The sequence below is a fragment of the Hirundo rustica genome, chromosome 6 (genome assembly GCF_015227805.2).
Source record: "Hirundo rustica isolate bHirRus1 chromosome 6, bHirRus1.pri.v3, whole genome shotgun sequence".
In the NCBI taxonomy this organism is placed as follows: domain Eukaryota; kingdom Metazoa; phylum Chordata; class Aves; order Passeriformes; family Hirundinidae; genus Hirundo; species Hirundo rustica.
In genome coordinates this window covers 60,798,790-60,814,991 of record NC_053455.1, presented here as the reverse complement: position 1 = coordinate 60,814,991, position 16,202 = coordinate 60,798,790, and the positions used below count along the sequence as shown (strand labels likewise).

Below are 16,202 nucleotides of genomic sequence, written 5' to 3'. Positions count from 1 at the left end.
AGGGAAGACATTCTGTGCAGAGGAGCCGCTTCTGCTTTGCTCCAGCACTCTACAAATGCATACAATAAAACAACTCAGAAACCCAATGAATTTTTAAGATGCAATTGAAATTTAGCAGAGGGACTGGGAAGATCCTATTGAGGAAAAACACCCCATAATGTTGAATTTCAAAAGATGACATTATATTATTACAAATATGGCTTTGAACATAAATAAACTGAGTAATATTGGGATAGCTTGGATGCTAATTTTGCATCAGCATAATGCGTTTCTAAATTGATAAAAGTCACTGTTAAGATTACTAACAAGAACAAAAAAGCCCAGATTTGGTCTGCTGTTTGTTGTAAAAAAACATCTATTGTCATCATTTGAAACATGAAAAAAAAAGGTGAATTTTAGTCCATTTGATCAGTAGGATTTCTTTGTAAACTACACAGCATTACAATGTTTTCACCTCAATAACAAGGAAAAAAAAAGATAATATTTTGTCCTAATGTTTTTCAAAAGGTTTGTACGGATTTTCTTCTTTTTTTTTTTTTTTTCCCTTTTTTTTTTTTTTTTGTCCTTGTTAGAGGGCACATTTTAAAGAAAGTAATCGAATTTTAATTCTGTACTTGCCAAGCAGAATGTGGGAATTACACCACCTTACAAACTTCTTTTCTCATGAGGTTTGTATAAAGATTAAGCAGGCATTCACTGGGGTAAAGATGTCGGAGAAACACGCTTTAGGAAAGAAGCAGAGTTACTTAAAGTATGCTATCAATGAACAACACCACACAAGAGAGGCATTTTACCTATAGATTTTTGTCTTCTCATTGTACCCCGAGGTATACCCAGAAAAGGACCTTGAGGGCTCCCTGGGACAGTGGGTGTCATCACAGCAATACCCTGTCTCTCATACATGGACTACAAAAGAACAAACAGAAACCCCAACAGCATTAAAGTATGAAAGCCTCTCCCACGTGGAAATAACGCCTCATCCATTACCCCTTTCACTGAGAATTCTTATGGAAAATAGTAAGTCTGGGGTTATTTTGGGGGAGGAGGGGGAGAGAAAGGGAAGGCTGGGCTTTGTTTAGACACTCCTGAAAGGACAGCAGCTGTAAGTGGAGTTTGTTGATATTATTTACAAGGCAACAGCTTAAGGTGGGTAGTGGAAAAGCATGCCAAAAATGCAATAAAATCAATTATCTTTTTTTTACCTGCAAAGTTTTGTAAGAATAAATTCTGCACTTGAACGATGCAATTTCAGAGTTCTGGCATTTAACTTTTAATACGTGCTATAGTATTAATGTCAATTCTTCCCTTACAATGCCTTGGGCACTATTTAATCAAGGAATTAGATAAATTAGTAGGAATAAAGCAGTGCTTCGTGGCTCCCACTCACATTCATATCTGTAGCTGAGGGAAAACATCTACTAGAAGGCCGCTGTTTTATAGTTGCCACTCTGGAATCCACAGTTGCATTGTCTGCAATTCTTGATGGCTTGGAAACTGGCACTATTTCATCCACCTTATCTGTAATATAAAAGCATTCAGTAAAATAAATATCGCTCATCCAAAGAAACGGAAAAGTTAATTATTGCAAGGTCAAAGGAAGAGATTTACTTTTCAAAAAAATGCAAAGAAAAAGGTTTTTTGGCATTTTAACAAGGCAACGCTTGAGCATCATAAGTCGTGCAAGCCGAGCACTTTTTATTGCTGCTACATAACATGCATGCTTTAGTTTTAAGCCTGCATGCATTTAATGTTTACTTAGTGTGACTCGAAAAACAATCCTCTTCTTCAAACCTTCAAAATGTGAAGGGAGAATATCTATATAGAAATGGAAAGAAGACCTTTAGAAATAGTGAATCCGTACAGCACTGTTTCAAATAGAGATAAGCAGACTGTACTTAATCATCAGAATTTCAGTGATATTTTGGACAATAACAAGTACTCCAGAAGTGCTCTTTTATGCCTATTCTCCTTAAGTAATCACATCCTGATTTGTTCACACCCTTGGACTTGTAGGCTAGCACTGCTAACTGCATCCCTTTGTTTCAATGAAACTTTTATATGCACTCTTGGTTTTCTTGTTTTTTATTTTTTTAGATTTATTTTAATAACTGGACAGTTTGGGAATGTATCTAGTTGTGGTCAGAAGCAGACCAAAAAAAGGCAAAGTCCAAATCTGAGTGAGAACTCCGACAGTTGAATTTGGGACTCTGATCTATGGCATGATGTGATGGTAAAATACAGGAAAAAGTTCAATTCGGGATATTCCAAAGCTGAGCACTGGTGTTAGCCCCGTCTCCAGCTTTGGTCACAAACAAGGTTCATCAGCAATTAATACAAAATGTTACTCCCTCACACTGAAGACCTTGAAGTACACTACAATCAACTAATTAGTGCCTGACAGCTCCTTTTTTTGCCCCTTCTACTGCTACGAAACCAAGGCACAGAGAAGTTAAATCACTAGCCCAAGCCACCAGGAGAGTTTGAGTCTGGAATTTCTACTAGAATCCGAACTGGAATCACACCAACAGTTTTCCTTACTACGCCTTCCATTGCATTTGCTTGCCTGTATCACGTTAATTTAGTGTCTTTCCCTTTGAAGTTTCACCAAAACCAGGATTAGTTGCATAGCTTGTGGCCTTTCTGTGAATGGAACACCTCAGCCTGGCTCCTAGGCTTCCACAACACGGGTCAGAGCAATGCTACTTTTCAGCAATTAGCTCCATCTTCCAAATAATCGATTATTTGTCAAACGAGGATAGTTACTTCATTAGGATACTTCAGACTTAAAATAACCCCAGGTTTTTAAGGCGATCTAGAGCTGGTGTTACTATCCCAGGTACTGTATTTAGGGATTTAAATTTTACCTCTCTGGAGAGCAGTGCACCCCCTGGATATTGATATGGATGGGAATAAGGCAGAAGGAAAAGAGCTTTTGATCCCTCTGTACAGTAGATCTGGCTGATGCAAGGATGATATTTTAGAGCAGGAGAAGAAGAGATGGAAAATATTTTAGCCTTCAGGTTAAGAAGAAGGTTGTCCTAGAAGTGGATATTTCAGTGTCACAGAGGGTCAGGGAGCAGGCAGGAAAGGAAAGGCTGAGCAGGACCAGTAAGCTGAACGCTGCTGAAAACTGTCTCACAAGTGTAGTGTTGCTGCTTCTTTTCAATTGAAGTTAGCATTCAAGTCTTTTCATTGGTCTGCTTTATTTTTTGTGGTGTTTTAATCACCCAGTGGAAGGAGAAAAGGAAAAAAAAAAAATTAAAATCCTCACGTGTATTCAAAAATAAAAACCAACCTCACGTCACATTTCATAAGGCTCCGTAATACAAACTTCTGAAAGAAAAATATCTGCACTTCTGCTCAGCAAAAGGCATCAGAAAGCAACGGTGTGACCATGAACATTTACCCTACACAGCAAAAATATGTCTGGACTGCAGAATGGTACTCGAGGGATCTATCACCAAGAGCTTCAGCTGGGTAGAGATCTCCTCTTAAGGCTCTCCCACCCTTGTTCTCATCCCAGAAGCCAAACAACTATCTTTGGGATACAGAAAGAAGGAAGCCTTGGAAACTGAAGCACTCAGTCTGCACATGAGAAATAGAAATACACCATGTAAGAAGTGATCCCCTTTATTTTGAACAGACACGTGTAACCAGATACCCATTCAGACAACAAAAAGCTACAGGGAAAGAGTGATGAGGCCATGACGGACACTTGGAAAAGCATGAAAATATTTCTTGGGGATGAAACATACATACCATCCAACTGCACTGGTTTTGCTAGACAGTCCTAGAAGTCAGATCCTAGTTTTGGATCTGACCAAAATATCAGTTGGTATAGATTCTTAAAACCATCTACTATTTCCATGTGGGGAAAAAAAACCCTGGTTTTGTGAGTTTATGGCAAGTTTCTTGTCTGTAGAGAGGTTTTCAGTCCTTCTCACCCTATGGCTTCTCCCATTTGCCACATTTAGCCAAAGCACTCGGAAAGAGGAGAGGAGGTCAGGTTAAAGCTAGAGCTGCTCTGCAAGGAACTCTTTAGGGCTTCCTCACGTGGCACTTCCAACGGCAGCACTGCACAGCTCCTTCTCTTGCTCTACTGCCCCTGGACCAGAAAGCAAAGGTAGAGTGGAGGTTGCCATTTTGGAGCTACTACAACAAAAAAAAAGTGAGGCCACAGAAGCAGCCAGCACGTGGAGACTGATCCTAAATGGCGGCAGCTACATGGCGGGTCCTGGGGGAAACGTCAAAATCTGAACGCCTGCCCCACCCTGCTGGAGTGAAAGCACAACGTGAAACAAAAACATCCTCACTGCGTTATCGAACGTGCTCCTCAGGCCAAGGAAATGGACTGGCTGAACTGGAGTCAGCCTCACTCAGACTCATCCCAGAGAAAGAAGACCTGTTGGGCTAAACCTGTGCCTCGAGCTGTTTGACTCCACAGCCCCAGAGTGCAAACCCCTCCTGCACCCGAACCACACGTTCCAAACATACTCCTAGTGGAATAATTTGTCAGGCTCACTGATTAGCTCTCCTCCCAACCTCCTTGTGACCTCAAATACTCTGCAGCATGCACTCCTCGTACCAATGAGAGGGGAGGCTCACAAGCTTGTGTTGGAAATTTTCTGAGGATAACTTTAAAAATAACTCTGGCAAAAAGAGAGAGAAAAAAGCCACAAAGCGGATGCAAAAATTGGCACCTGCTGTGAGGTGCATTGACAGGGTGGCCCAAAGAAGTCTGCCTCGAACGGGGTTTTTAAAAGGAATGCAGCTGGATGAAGGTCAAAAGGAAGGAATGTGGGAAAAGCCTGCACTGGAGGTTGGCCGTGCCAGCTGCATTTCCTCCTTGAGCCGGTCGTTTAGCAGAGTACAGCCACAAACACACACGCACACACACTTTTACAGGAGCAGATTGTGGCCGGCTGGCAGAGTTACAAACTCTAATCTGCTTTGCTCTGGATAACCTCAGCCTCGCTGGAAGACAGGGAAGAAGATTCTAGGTCTCACTGTCCAGAGAGCACAGCTCAGCTGTAGTCACAGAAGAGGATTTTTAGGCCTACTGGCATAATTCCCTGGTATTTTCCATAGAAACTGCTCTGCACCTTCCCGAGAAGTCACAACAGCATGTTGAGAGTCAAACATAGGAGCCATGCTACACCTGTGAGAACCTGTCCCCACCGCTCCAGGGGCTCCTGGGAGCAGCATCTTTCCCGAGAACTGTCAGGGATAACCACATGTAAAAGCCAGTCTGATGCCTCTGCATGCATATAGCAGTTTGAGTGCCACTATATTAAATTCCCCCGAGAGAGGCAGCACCAACAGATATAAAGTAATTTATTGCCAAAGTGCATTTCCGTCTGCCCTGTTGGGTTACCAATGGGACCCATGCCCTGCTCAGGGTGCCAGCCCTCAGGAAATTGGACGGCCTAAAGGCACAGAGAGTAGCTGTGTTTTATCAAGATGTAGGTCTCATCTCTGATGAAAAGCTCTTAATCACAGACAGAGTAGCACAGTACCCAACAGCATGTCATGACTTTTACATTCTCAAGAGGTCTGGCTACTAGGCAAGTTGCTTTTATTGTTTTATTTTGTTTTTTCTTTTTCTTAAATAATTAGTATCTGTGATAATTAGAGGGGACAGTCTCCTCCTAATAGAATTGTTGCAGGAGATGGCTCTTATCCCCGTAGGACACATTGCTCAGTGACTCCTGGTTCCGAATCCCCAGACTCTCTCAGAGGAAAAAGTATAATGCTGCCCATCAAGCCACCAGATCCATCATCAAATGAAGTTTGAAAACGAGAGTCAGGTGCCCAGATAGATCTGGTGGCACATCACTACACGGCCCCCAAAAAGAGAAATATGAGGTATGATCCTGGCAACATTACTTATTGTACGACATAGCCAAGACACGTGGATTAGCTCCACCGAGGGTCTTAGGAAGTGAGCTGGTGAGACCCACAGAGGATAAGAATGGTCATGGATCCAGTACAGGCTATACCCCAACACCTCAGGCTGGCATGCCAGAAACACCAGGCAAAGACTGATCGAACACAGTTTGGGAGGCGAGTATTGCCAAGACCTCTATACTTACCACCAAGTCCCGAGTGCTTGCTCAGAGGGGGTGGGATAATGGAGAAAGAAAACTCAAAAAACAGCTGCCTCAAGAAATGACTTGTATTTGTAAGAAAAGCAATGAATGCCTGGCACAGAGTAAAAAAATGCTCGTATGAAGTTAAAGTGAAAGAACAGAGGCAAATGTTCTTCAAATACCAGCAGCACACATCGTTAACAGTGCAAATATAAACTACAAAATGTTAGACTAATCTAGTCAGCCAGAATACAATGTTAGCCAATGTAGGAAATGGTTGAACTCTGCCACCGATGGCCTTATGGCTAAGAATTAAAAGGACAGGCACATTAAAAAAAACTCTAAAAATCCTATGGAGTGGTTATTTTTTCTTCCCTCCCCCTTTTGCCTGGCGTGGAGGCATGGGCAGCGAGGCCCTCTCGGTTATGGCTCTCTGCAGCCGGCCACTGCGACAAGGCAGGGTGGCCTGCGGCGGGTCGCGAGAGTCGCTCGTCCCTTCGGCCCCTGGTAAGCACACAGTGGAGGATGCCACTGCGTCCTCACCAGTCCATGTCGAGGCACACGTCAACTCGACATGGGGGGTGGCTCTTTGGGAGATGCGCGTTTCGAGGACCTGCGTCCTCGGCTGCTTGAGGAAAGCTAAAATCTCTGACAGGTAGTTATGGATGGCTCTTGTGGAGGTAGCCACAATGCCCAGCTGCAGCTCCATACGGCCCATGGACTGGGACATGAGACCCATGGACTGTGCATGCTCCCTCTTGATATTTTCCAGCAGCTGCACAATCCTACTGTTGGTTTCCATCAACAGCTTCTCTCCCTCTGTTAGCTGGGGCTGCCCTCTCCAACCCCGATCCCTAGGGACAGGCTCAACACCGCAGCGCTCTTCATTCATCTCATCATTTCCCTCCTCCTCAGGAGAGTCACTTTCAAACTGAGGAGTCCTACTGAGTGACTGATCCCCGGGAGACTGTATGTCCATGGTGCACTCCGGAGTCCGCGCCGGCGTTTGAAATCCCTCAAAATCCTCCCCAACGTTGCTGTGCGTTTCAGATGAGGACAGCGGCCACTGCCAGCTCTCTGTGGTCCTGGCTGGCGAGTCTTCATCAGAGGCAGGCACCGAGGATTCCTGTTCTTCGGCCGGCGTGGACAGCGAGCTCCCTCGGTGATGGCTGGCTTGCCCCGAGGATCCAGGAACCTCCCCATCTTGCTCCCCAGTGACATCTGGCAATCAAATAGAGGAGCAACAACCACTGTATCTGAGGCCAGGCAGATGGAGGTATCTACATGCATTGGACAACACATAGAAAGAAGCCAGTTGGGAAGCCAGAGTGTATGTGTTTGGGCAAACGGAAGGGCGGACTAAAGTTTAGTGACTGCATTGGGCAAGTGGCAATTGGCGTCATTAAGCACTTTTGGTCTCAATGCACACTGTCCTGTACCCAGAACACACACAGCCATGCTGCATCCCAAGGCACGAGCTACCAAATTCCCCTCAGCGTGACTGTGACAGGAAAATGTCAGTGAACCTAGCGAGAAGCTCACCTATGCACTGCAGTGGTGTCAGTCAGAAATCCCTGGGACGAGCTCAGGGCCAAGGGTCCAATTGAGCTTCCTGGGGTGCCAGATGTGCTCCACCACTGGCTGAGGGCAGCCCTTTGTTGCTCTGAAGCACTGCTGGCTATCTTCACTTTTGTCCGATGTCTCACGTCACCCCCACCCAAAATCTCTCCCAAATCAGCGCTGCAGCGTGACGGTGGCCGTCCATGGGATTATCCCATGAGCAATGCCCTCCCCAACATTTGCCGGATTTTCCTTGCTCTCTTCCCCAAATGGTAGGAAATGCTATCTGAGGGCATTGCTCACCAGGATCTCTTTGTCTCCTGGAAATGAACTGAGTTTTGCCCTCCCCTGGCTACCTCTTCGCTTGCCTGAGGGTGCGTGGTGGAAATCTGGGTGCAAGCACTTCCCTGTGGCAATTCTAGGGAAAAAAAATGACCTCCTAAAGAGCAGGAAAGGCTCAGGATTTTGCACTCAAAGGAATCACGAGCTCACAAGGAGCGTGATGTGCCCAGCTCTGTCCTGTACCGCTCTGTATTACGTGAGGCTGTGGCTGGGACTCTGTACACTTTCTGTTACTTCAGATTAAAAAATGAGTACACTTTTTTTTTTAAATTTTTTTTTTTGAAGGGGGCCAATTTGTTCACGAGAAATCACCCTGGGGCAGTGGCTGAAGGAGGCAGCCCAAAGCCCTGCATTCCCCACACTCAGGCAAGGGCCAGCTGAGAGAAGCGCTGCTGTCGGTCGGGTTGTGACCCCACCAGGCTGCTGCTGCTGCTCACACCACTGTGGCCTGAGTGCCAGATCACTGCCATGCCTACTCTCTGGCATCCCAGACTTGAAAAAAAGCTTTTTTGGTTTTTGTTTTCTTAAGGATTAATTTCTGCTTTTTGAAATACTGCTCTTCAGACCTCAGTGGAAGCTGTACGCTTACATCTGCAAGGTTTTGCTGAGGTCATGTTAAACCATAATTTTGGTTCTGTTTATGAATTAGGGCAGGGTTTTGTTCAAAATTTTTTTTTTTAATTATTTTATGTGAAACACTATGAATTGAAAAGCTTTTTCTGACAGAGCCAAGGATCCCTCCTCCTCTATATCAATCTCTGTGGACCATAATGTGGGACTCATTATTTCTATACCCATGTGCCTGCAATATTATGGTGCTCTAAAAGGGATTCTGTGTGACTTCATTGGACAATGACTTTTAAGTGCTAAAATAATGGATATTATTCGTGCATTTAGCATATTCACTACTTCAAAGTATTCACATTCAAAGTATTCATATTCTCTCTGTGTCTGGCTGGACTGTCCAGTTGCATGTTTTATGGAAAGTGAGGATGAAATTGTATTTGTAAAAAGGCATGAGCTCCTTATGAAAATGAATTTTAGGGACAAACTGTCATGCAATCATTGACTCTTCCACTCCATGGAGATTTGAAAGGGACTATATATCAACCTAACTAAGAACCGCTTCTTCCTTTGCAATTCTTCTCCTGCTTTTTCTAATACAGCCATAGCTGCATCCCTTCATTAGCAAAGCTCTCTTAACAAATACAGGGTAAGATCATGAAATTATTTCTCAGCATTTTCCTACTGGAGTACACATTATAAAAAAAGAAAAAAAGAACAAAAAAACAGGGGACCTACTTTTACCACACAAAGCAAACACACACTTCAGTTAAAGGCTATGGAATCGGAGTGAGGTAAGGGATCATAAGTACTCATTCTGGCAGAGCCACTGGTCATACTGAATGTCTTGGCATTTCTTTTGACATGTCAACAGAAAATTCCACATATTCAAAAACCCCATTTAGCTGGCAAGTGTTCTAAACAGAGCCCACCTAGCAACTGGTAAGTAGTAGAATGAAACTATACTGGAAGTCAAAAACAAGCAAAATGAAATAAAAAACCTCCAAGCTCCACTCTGATTTATGAATACTTCTGTAAATGGTATCACTGTGTCCAGTTTGTTCAGAGTCAGGGGGATCAGAACCCTTTTGTTATTTGTGCATGTCTACATATTTGCCAGAGGCTCGTGAAGAAAAATTTCTCTGAAAAAATGCAGTAATTTTCTGAATAAATTTTTGCAAAATTCCTTATGTCCTATGAAATACTATCACTTGCCATTCTCCCAATCAGCCTTTTCAGCCTTTCAGAGCTGAAAGAACAGCATCTGGCAATCAGTGACCAATGACACAAATGACAAAAAGCAGAGTCTGTGTAAACCCCTGGGCAGAAGGTTAACTGTGGAAAATCTTGACGAATACTTCTGAATAATGAATACATGCACAGGCTTTAGGTTAGGTTGGTAAACTTGGCTGGCAATGAGAAGAAAGAATAACCATCATTATTGTTTGTAACAAGGTGTCCAGCATCTCTCAGCAGCTCCGGTTTCTGGAAGCTTTGGGAAGCATTGCCATGGGGCATGGGGAACCGAGGGTACATTACAGGTACGGCCTTCCACAAACTTTCCTTCACTAAGGAGCAATCATGGGAAAACTGCCTGGAGGCCACTGGCTGACACCACCTGGATGAACATGTGAGTCTCTGCCCAAGAAATCCACTCCTTGCTGACCAAACGTTGCCCTAAATTCTGGGCAGATCTTGGTCGGGTTGGTTGCACCAGGGCCTAGGCTGGGGCTGTGGGAGAGGTGTGCCAGGAGCAGCAGGGGCACTGCCAAACTGGGTTCAGCCAGAATCTGTCCTTAGTTTGGACAGCTGACAGGGTGACCTCAACTACCTGCCTCTTACTCCTTGGAAAAGGGGTCACTTCCAAAAAAAAAAAAAGGGAGAGAGAGGCCACTACAACTGTGAAGTCAAAACGGACCATGGATCAAACCATGCACCAACATGGCTGACCTCACTTTGTTGTTAACATACTTAAAAAAAAAAAAAAAAAAGAAATCTGATTCTTTTCAAGCTTTAAATAGAGTGGGTACAAAGAAGCACAGCTGGCTTCCTTGGGTGTGAAGCAAAGGGAAGAGGTCATATCCCCTGATCTTTCTAGCAATTTCCACCTGACACACCATTCCTACATGCAGCATTTTGCTCACAGTGATACAGATATGACTTACAGGCAAAATAGGTCACTTCTGTCTTTTACAGGTTTCTTTATACCAAGTGATAGCAGCCATCAAACCTGCAGCCTCCAAGGTTCACATTCCTAACCTCACATCCCTTGCTCTGCTGGGGCAGGACCTCCACCTCCATCCCTAAATAGCCAAGGAAGGGACTCAGGAAGGAGTGTGCAAATGGGCTAAAGGGAGCAGAAACTTCTGGAAGTCAGTGACCCACTGCACTTCAGCTTTAGTGTTTGTTCACTGTGGGTACTATGCAGCTATTTCCAAAAGCCTCCTGGGATTCACAGGTTTCTGAAGGCTGGCTTTTTTTCACCTCAGTGACTCTGTGGTGTTTAAGGAATAAAAAGTGATCTGGGTTGAAGGGGTCCATGCAATAGGAACTGGTGAGCCTCCACCAAAGTGCTGGCTACCTCCCTTTCTCCCCTCTGTTGGACAGGTCCTCTCTTTCTGCAGAGGAGCATAATCTGCCAGACAGATTCACTGTTCCTGCTGCTTATCTGGGTGTTTCCCTGGGCTGACACAGAGCCTGATCTGACCTGGTGGATCAGCAGGTGCTCCTGGAGGCCACAGGAGAGCTGCTCCAGGTGTGCCTGCAGGGGAGAGCTGTGGTTTGCCTCATCCTGCCCCCTGAGCATGCTGATCAAAGCCAAGTTTATTCCAGCCTTTAGGTTCATGAATATGTCCATTATTTTGGAGCACTGCTATTCCGTGCATGCGGTCTCCTTGCACCACAACTTTCGTTACCACTGAGAGTCCTTTGTGTCGGTCATTAGGCATTTTTAGGACTGCAGCAATCACTGGGTTGAGATACACAGAGAACTACTGAATGGTTGATTCAGCTGCAGAGGTAGAGGAAGAGGCCAAGAACAGAGCAGGGCTTTGGATATACACAAACTTTAAAGACATCAGAAGTATTTCTTTAACTTTTGGTCACTGAAGAACATTTGAGATTTATGCCTGTGTTGTGCCTTACCTGCCACTTGGACTGGCAGCTGATCCCTCCCCTGAGATGTGCTGCTCTTTAAGAAGCCCTCCTTTTGAAATCCCACCATTCCTGTTTCACCTCTGCTACCGGATCGTTGCCTTTTCCATTATCTTTCCTTTTCAGACTGCCCACCAGCGGAGCTGCACGGGAGGGCTGGGACACCGTCTCTTCCTGCTGACAGACAGGTGGATGGAGATGTCCCTTGGCCACAACAAGCGGGCCAGGAGCTCAACAACAGCGGGAACACAGCGGGGGAGCTTCCCGGGCCCTGCCTCTGCTGCTCTGGACCTGGGCCTCTGTCTGTATCTCATCATCCCTCCTGGGGTGGGTGCATTTCTCAAACTGCTTAGGTACCAAGGTGATAGGTGCCTTGTAAATACCTAAGATAGATACAGACAGAAACTGTACCAGGCGCATTATGCAACACTTCAGACAATGCCAACGGCACCTCGGTGCTGTAGGATCACCCACCTGGTCCAGCATCTGCAGGCAAATACTGGGCACATGCATTTTTCCTTTGGAAAAGTGGTGGGAACACTGGTCATTCATCCTTCCATGGTGGCAACAGGTTTGGGCACACAGCCCTTAGTGTCAGGCACTGCACATGCTTTTGTTCCATCGCCTTCCCTAAATACGGGTCTGCAGATTTAGTTTAATTTCCTCCATTAGCCGATAAAATTTGCTTCCTTGTCAGTAATCTGCAAAAACGGGTTACAGAAGCAGCACCAAAACTAAAGGGGTGGTCTTCACGTGTGCCTGTTCAAAATGCATAGAGGTTCTTTTAAACTGCAGAAAAAGATGGTTGTGGTGTTGTTTTTATCTTATGGATTCAATTTTTTTCCCCAATTTATTTTATTTTTAATTACAAGTAGCTTGTTTTTAGCATGAAGACCAGGTGTGATTACACATATAATTAGGTTTCCAAGTCTGGGGAAAAAAAAAAACAAAAAACCAAAAACCAGCATTGAAATCAAGCAGGTGCCATTATTTGCACTGCATTCCTCTTAGGTTTTTGGCATTTCCCATATATATGCCAAAGGCCTTGCCCTACCTAATTTGTAAAAGAATGGCTGGGAAGTGACTGGATAAAAATGGCTGTGGATGGGAGAGCTACTAAAAGGCAATTTGGGCAAGCAGTGGATCTGGGCCAAGGCTTTCAAAGAAGCAAATGAACAAAAAAGTCCAGACCATCTTCCCAATGCTAATGGGCAGGTGAGAACCTACTGATTTCAGAAGAGAGCTTGGTCAGACCACAGGAGCTCATCTGAGAGCATTGCTTGGCACAGAAGCAATTTCACTTGACGGTGTCCCTGGGGGAAAACAGGGGACTCCGGTTTGGTTAAAATGGTTAAAAATGGATCTGTGGCCTCTGAGAACAAATGGCTTTCTTTTCAGCTCACCAAACAGGGTCAGACGCGTAAAAATTCAAAGACCAAAAGTAGGTAAAGTATAACAAGGCCTTCAAACACAGCACTGAGCCTTTAAAAACTAGCCTTAGCTAAAGCATGAATTCGGAGTAAGAACATTAAAGGTTAAGTTCTAAACCCAAGTTTGTTGTTTATGATCAAAATTGGAGGAAAGAAACAACAAGCTCATTCTACAGTTATGTCCTGTAAATGTGTAGTTAAAGATAATACAGATATGGAATGATCCGAGTTTTCATGCGGATAATTAGGCTAATCCTCATCAATCTGCCACCACTACATTTTAATCTGGAATTAACTTCTTCCAGCCCCACCCCAAATTAGCAATTTTCAGGATTGTGCTTGAATCACAATGCCCAAACCACACATTTACCATACTGCAAACAACAGGCAGAGAATATTATTTTAGCAGTCAGCATAATGAGGAAATAATAAAAGCGCTTTGCAATGCAGTCAAACACAAAAGGCACTTGAAACACTTTTTCTTCTATTTCTTCTAAAATTAACTAAAAATACTTGTCTGCTCTCTGGGATACTGTAAATTCTACAAAGTACTCTAAAATAAAATAAAATAATAAAAATCTATAAAATAAATCAAAAAACATAAAAACTTTAGTAACTAAAATTAATCATTTAACATTCAGTATCTATAAATACCATTACATGATTTATGAAAATGCTTGGTAGGTATTCACAATAAAGAGCTCTCAAAACTTTCTCAAAGGAAGGCCTTATTTATGTTTCTAGGGCTGAAAATAGCTTCACATTATTACACACAAGCCACATTTACACATTATAACCACACCATCAAAAGTAATTTTTAAGGAGGGCAGAAAACGGACACGTTCAAATTCCTTTCTAGAGATACAATTTTCAAGTACCAGCTCTTTAACAGCGTGTTCATTATTAAGGAAATAATGATACAGGCATTTAGAATACACCTGCAATGCTGAAGCCTTGCAATTCAGCCTACCTTGAAAGAGGAATGGTCATTGTCTAACAGTGGTTTCTGTTCAAGAACAAAAACAAAGCAGAGAATATAGTCAATACCCACTCCTACCCTGCAAGCCAGGTGGAATTTAAGTGGCAATTTGATATTCTGTTTAAGAGACAGCATTTGAAAATTTGGCCTAGTCACAAAAGAAAGGCAATCAAATCAAAGAAACCAAAAAGAAAGTGGAGGATCTAAGACACTTGCAGCCTTCTCTAGTCTTACACTAAACTCTCACGCTTTCACACCGAGGGGAAGAACCAAACAAACTATGAGGAATTATCTAAAATCATTTATTTTTAATTAGATTAGAAATTAATTAACATGGGTATGTGAACATTTGAAGGAAGGAGGGGAAAAAAAAGAAAAAAGAAATAGCAGCAAAGGGAGTTTTGAGATGAGGGAGATAAGTCCTTCATCTCCCTGGCTCCTGAAAAAGAGAGAGAACACATTAAAAGTGCTGAAAGAGTTTTCCACTGCCCTAACTGTGCCATGTTGGGAAACGCATGCAATTTTAACTGTTCCTCAACCCTCATGATTTTGAATATGTGCTTAGATATTAAATTGATAATATCTGAGCATGGTCACACTCACATAAACCAAGGTATTTTAACGTGTCTCTTTGCAAATGCTACAAACCCCACATTTTCTGTAACACTTACAATTCCTTTTCCAACTTCTTTTATACCATTGTCTTGTTTGGCTTGATGCAGAAAGGTTTTGAAAACCTTTCCAATTACAATCCTGTAGTAAAGAAAAACAAGTATCATGACAGGGCGCTACATCCTCGAGAACAAGCTGATAAATTCAAAATAATAACAGAGTAGATGAGAACACCCACACAGACTCAAGCAGCCTCTACTCAGGATTCCCAGTGTTTCCAAAATGTTAAAGCATCTCATGAAAGGTAAATCCTGGTCTGAAGAAGTCTTTAGTACCAGGAGTTACCTTTTAAGCTTGGATTCTGTGGCACAAGTTGCTAACGAGCACATTGCCGAGTTATTTTTCGTGGAAAACACAGGTTTAGCATTGTTCCCTTTTTGAAATGTGCCTATCTGCAATACTTTTCTCTCACAAAGTGTTTTGTGGTTGGTTTTTGGTTTTTTTTTTTTTTTTTTGTAGCCACAGTCCTGATCCTAGACGTACATGGCTGTGGACTCTCCCACGACTCTTACACTACAAGCCATAAAGTCTTCAACCTCGCTGCACCAACCACAAACGGGGCTGGCATTTCTTCACACAGACTTGACAGATTCCACCCAGAGTCACTGCTTTCTGCCTGAGATAAATGACAACCCGATGACAACCTCTTCCTCATTACTACACTGTCACCTCATTAGAATTTCAAATAAGTAGTGTGAATCAATTACTTACAAGGGATAACTTTCAAGAGTACTTCATGGAGCCTGACGCCTTTTGCTCTCATCTTCTGAAACAGTGTCTGGTGAAGATGTGAAAACCTTCTTCCTACAGAGGAGCACTACAGGTGCTGGGAGCTATCTCAGGAGCTGCCGTGGTGAGTGCTGTAAAAGTTGCTTTGGTGGAATTCCCATTGTTCCCTGCAGACAAACCTCCATCATCAACTCCACCACAGTGAAATAAAAAAAGTGAGTTTTGAACCCAGACGGCTTTGAGAGTGGTGTCTTCAAACAGAACAGAACACTGTGAGCTAATCCACTGCTTGGCATTCATTTATATATGTATTTGCTCTGCAATTTCATTGTTTCAGATGCCATTGGAAGGTGCCACCTTTGAAACAATGGACAACAAGAATGGGATGAAGTGAGAATGCTTATTGCACACAGAGCGAATAATATTTCTTTTGAATGCCATCAACTGATATTTTTCTATTCAAATGCCGGTCAGACTTGATGCCAGGTAACATCCTGTGTTGATGATATCACAGTTATTCTGTATCTGTGAGGTGGTGACAGAATCTAAACCCTTCAAAGGAGAAAATCCTTTATTTGCAGTTGGGAGCTGCAGCCCACACCAAACCCCAAAGACCAGGACCAACACACATACGTCATCAGTATATGGTATATATCAATATTTTTATATTGATTACCATATCAA

General features: G+C 43.3%; 2 protein-coding genes across 3 annotated transcripts in view; both read right to left on the bottom strand.

Moving 5' to 3' along the window:
• The window catches only part of SHANK2 (SH3 and multiple ankyrin repeat domains 2), a 274,396-nt gene that overhangs the window by 15,655 nt on the left and 242,539 nt on the right, over positions 1-16,202 (bottom strand). The window contains exons 25-27 of one of the 2 annotated variants that reach the window (XM_058420947.1): positions 1,792-1,815; positions 1,388-1,518; positions 795-906 (exon numbers count right to left, since the gene is read on the bottom strand). In XM_058420947.1, coding sequence (XP_058276930.1) covers positions 795-906; positions 1,388-1,518; positions 1,792-1,815 — 267 coding nt within the window. The remainder of the gene's footprint in view (positions 1-794; positions 907-1,387; positions 1,519-1,791; positions 1,816-16,202) is intronic. The other variant, XM_040067120.1, reaches the window with a different exon arrangement.
• LOC120754028 (uncharacterized) lies at positions 6,171-15,773 on the bottom strand. Its single transcript, XM_040067122.1, has 6 exons — positions 15,501-15,773; positions 14,789-14,870; positions 14,109-14,144; positions 12,183-12,467; positions 11,700-12,091; positions 6,171-7,310 (listed from the first exon to the last, which is right to left on the bottom strand). The coding sequence occupies exons 5-6, from the start codon at positions 11,776-11,778 to the stop codon at positions 6,451-6,453; spliced, it is 939 nt and encodes a 312-aa protein (XP_039923056.1). The 5' UTR covers positions 11,779-12,091; positions 12,183-12,467; positions 14,109-14,144; positions 14,789-14,870; positions 15,501-15,773; the 3' UTR covers positions 6,171-6,450.

What these genes read in the sequence shown, in the direction of transcription:
- LOC120754028 (XM_040067122.1), bottom strand. Translation starts at nt 11,778, where the DNA reads ATGGTGGGATTTCAAAAGGAGGGCTTCTTAAAGAGCAGCACATCTCAG. An exon ending in GCTGCCAGTCCAAGTGGCAG is followed by an intron (nt 7,311 to 11,699) that starts GTAAGGCACAAC and finishes TTTGATTGCCAG; the next exon opens with ATGTCACTGGGGAGCAAGAT.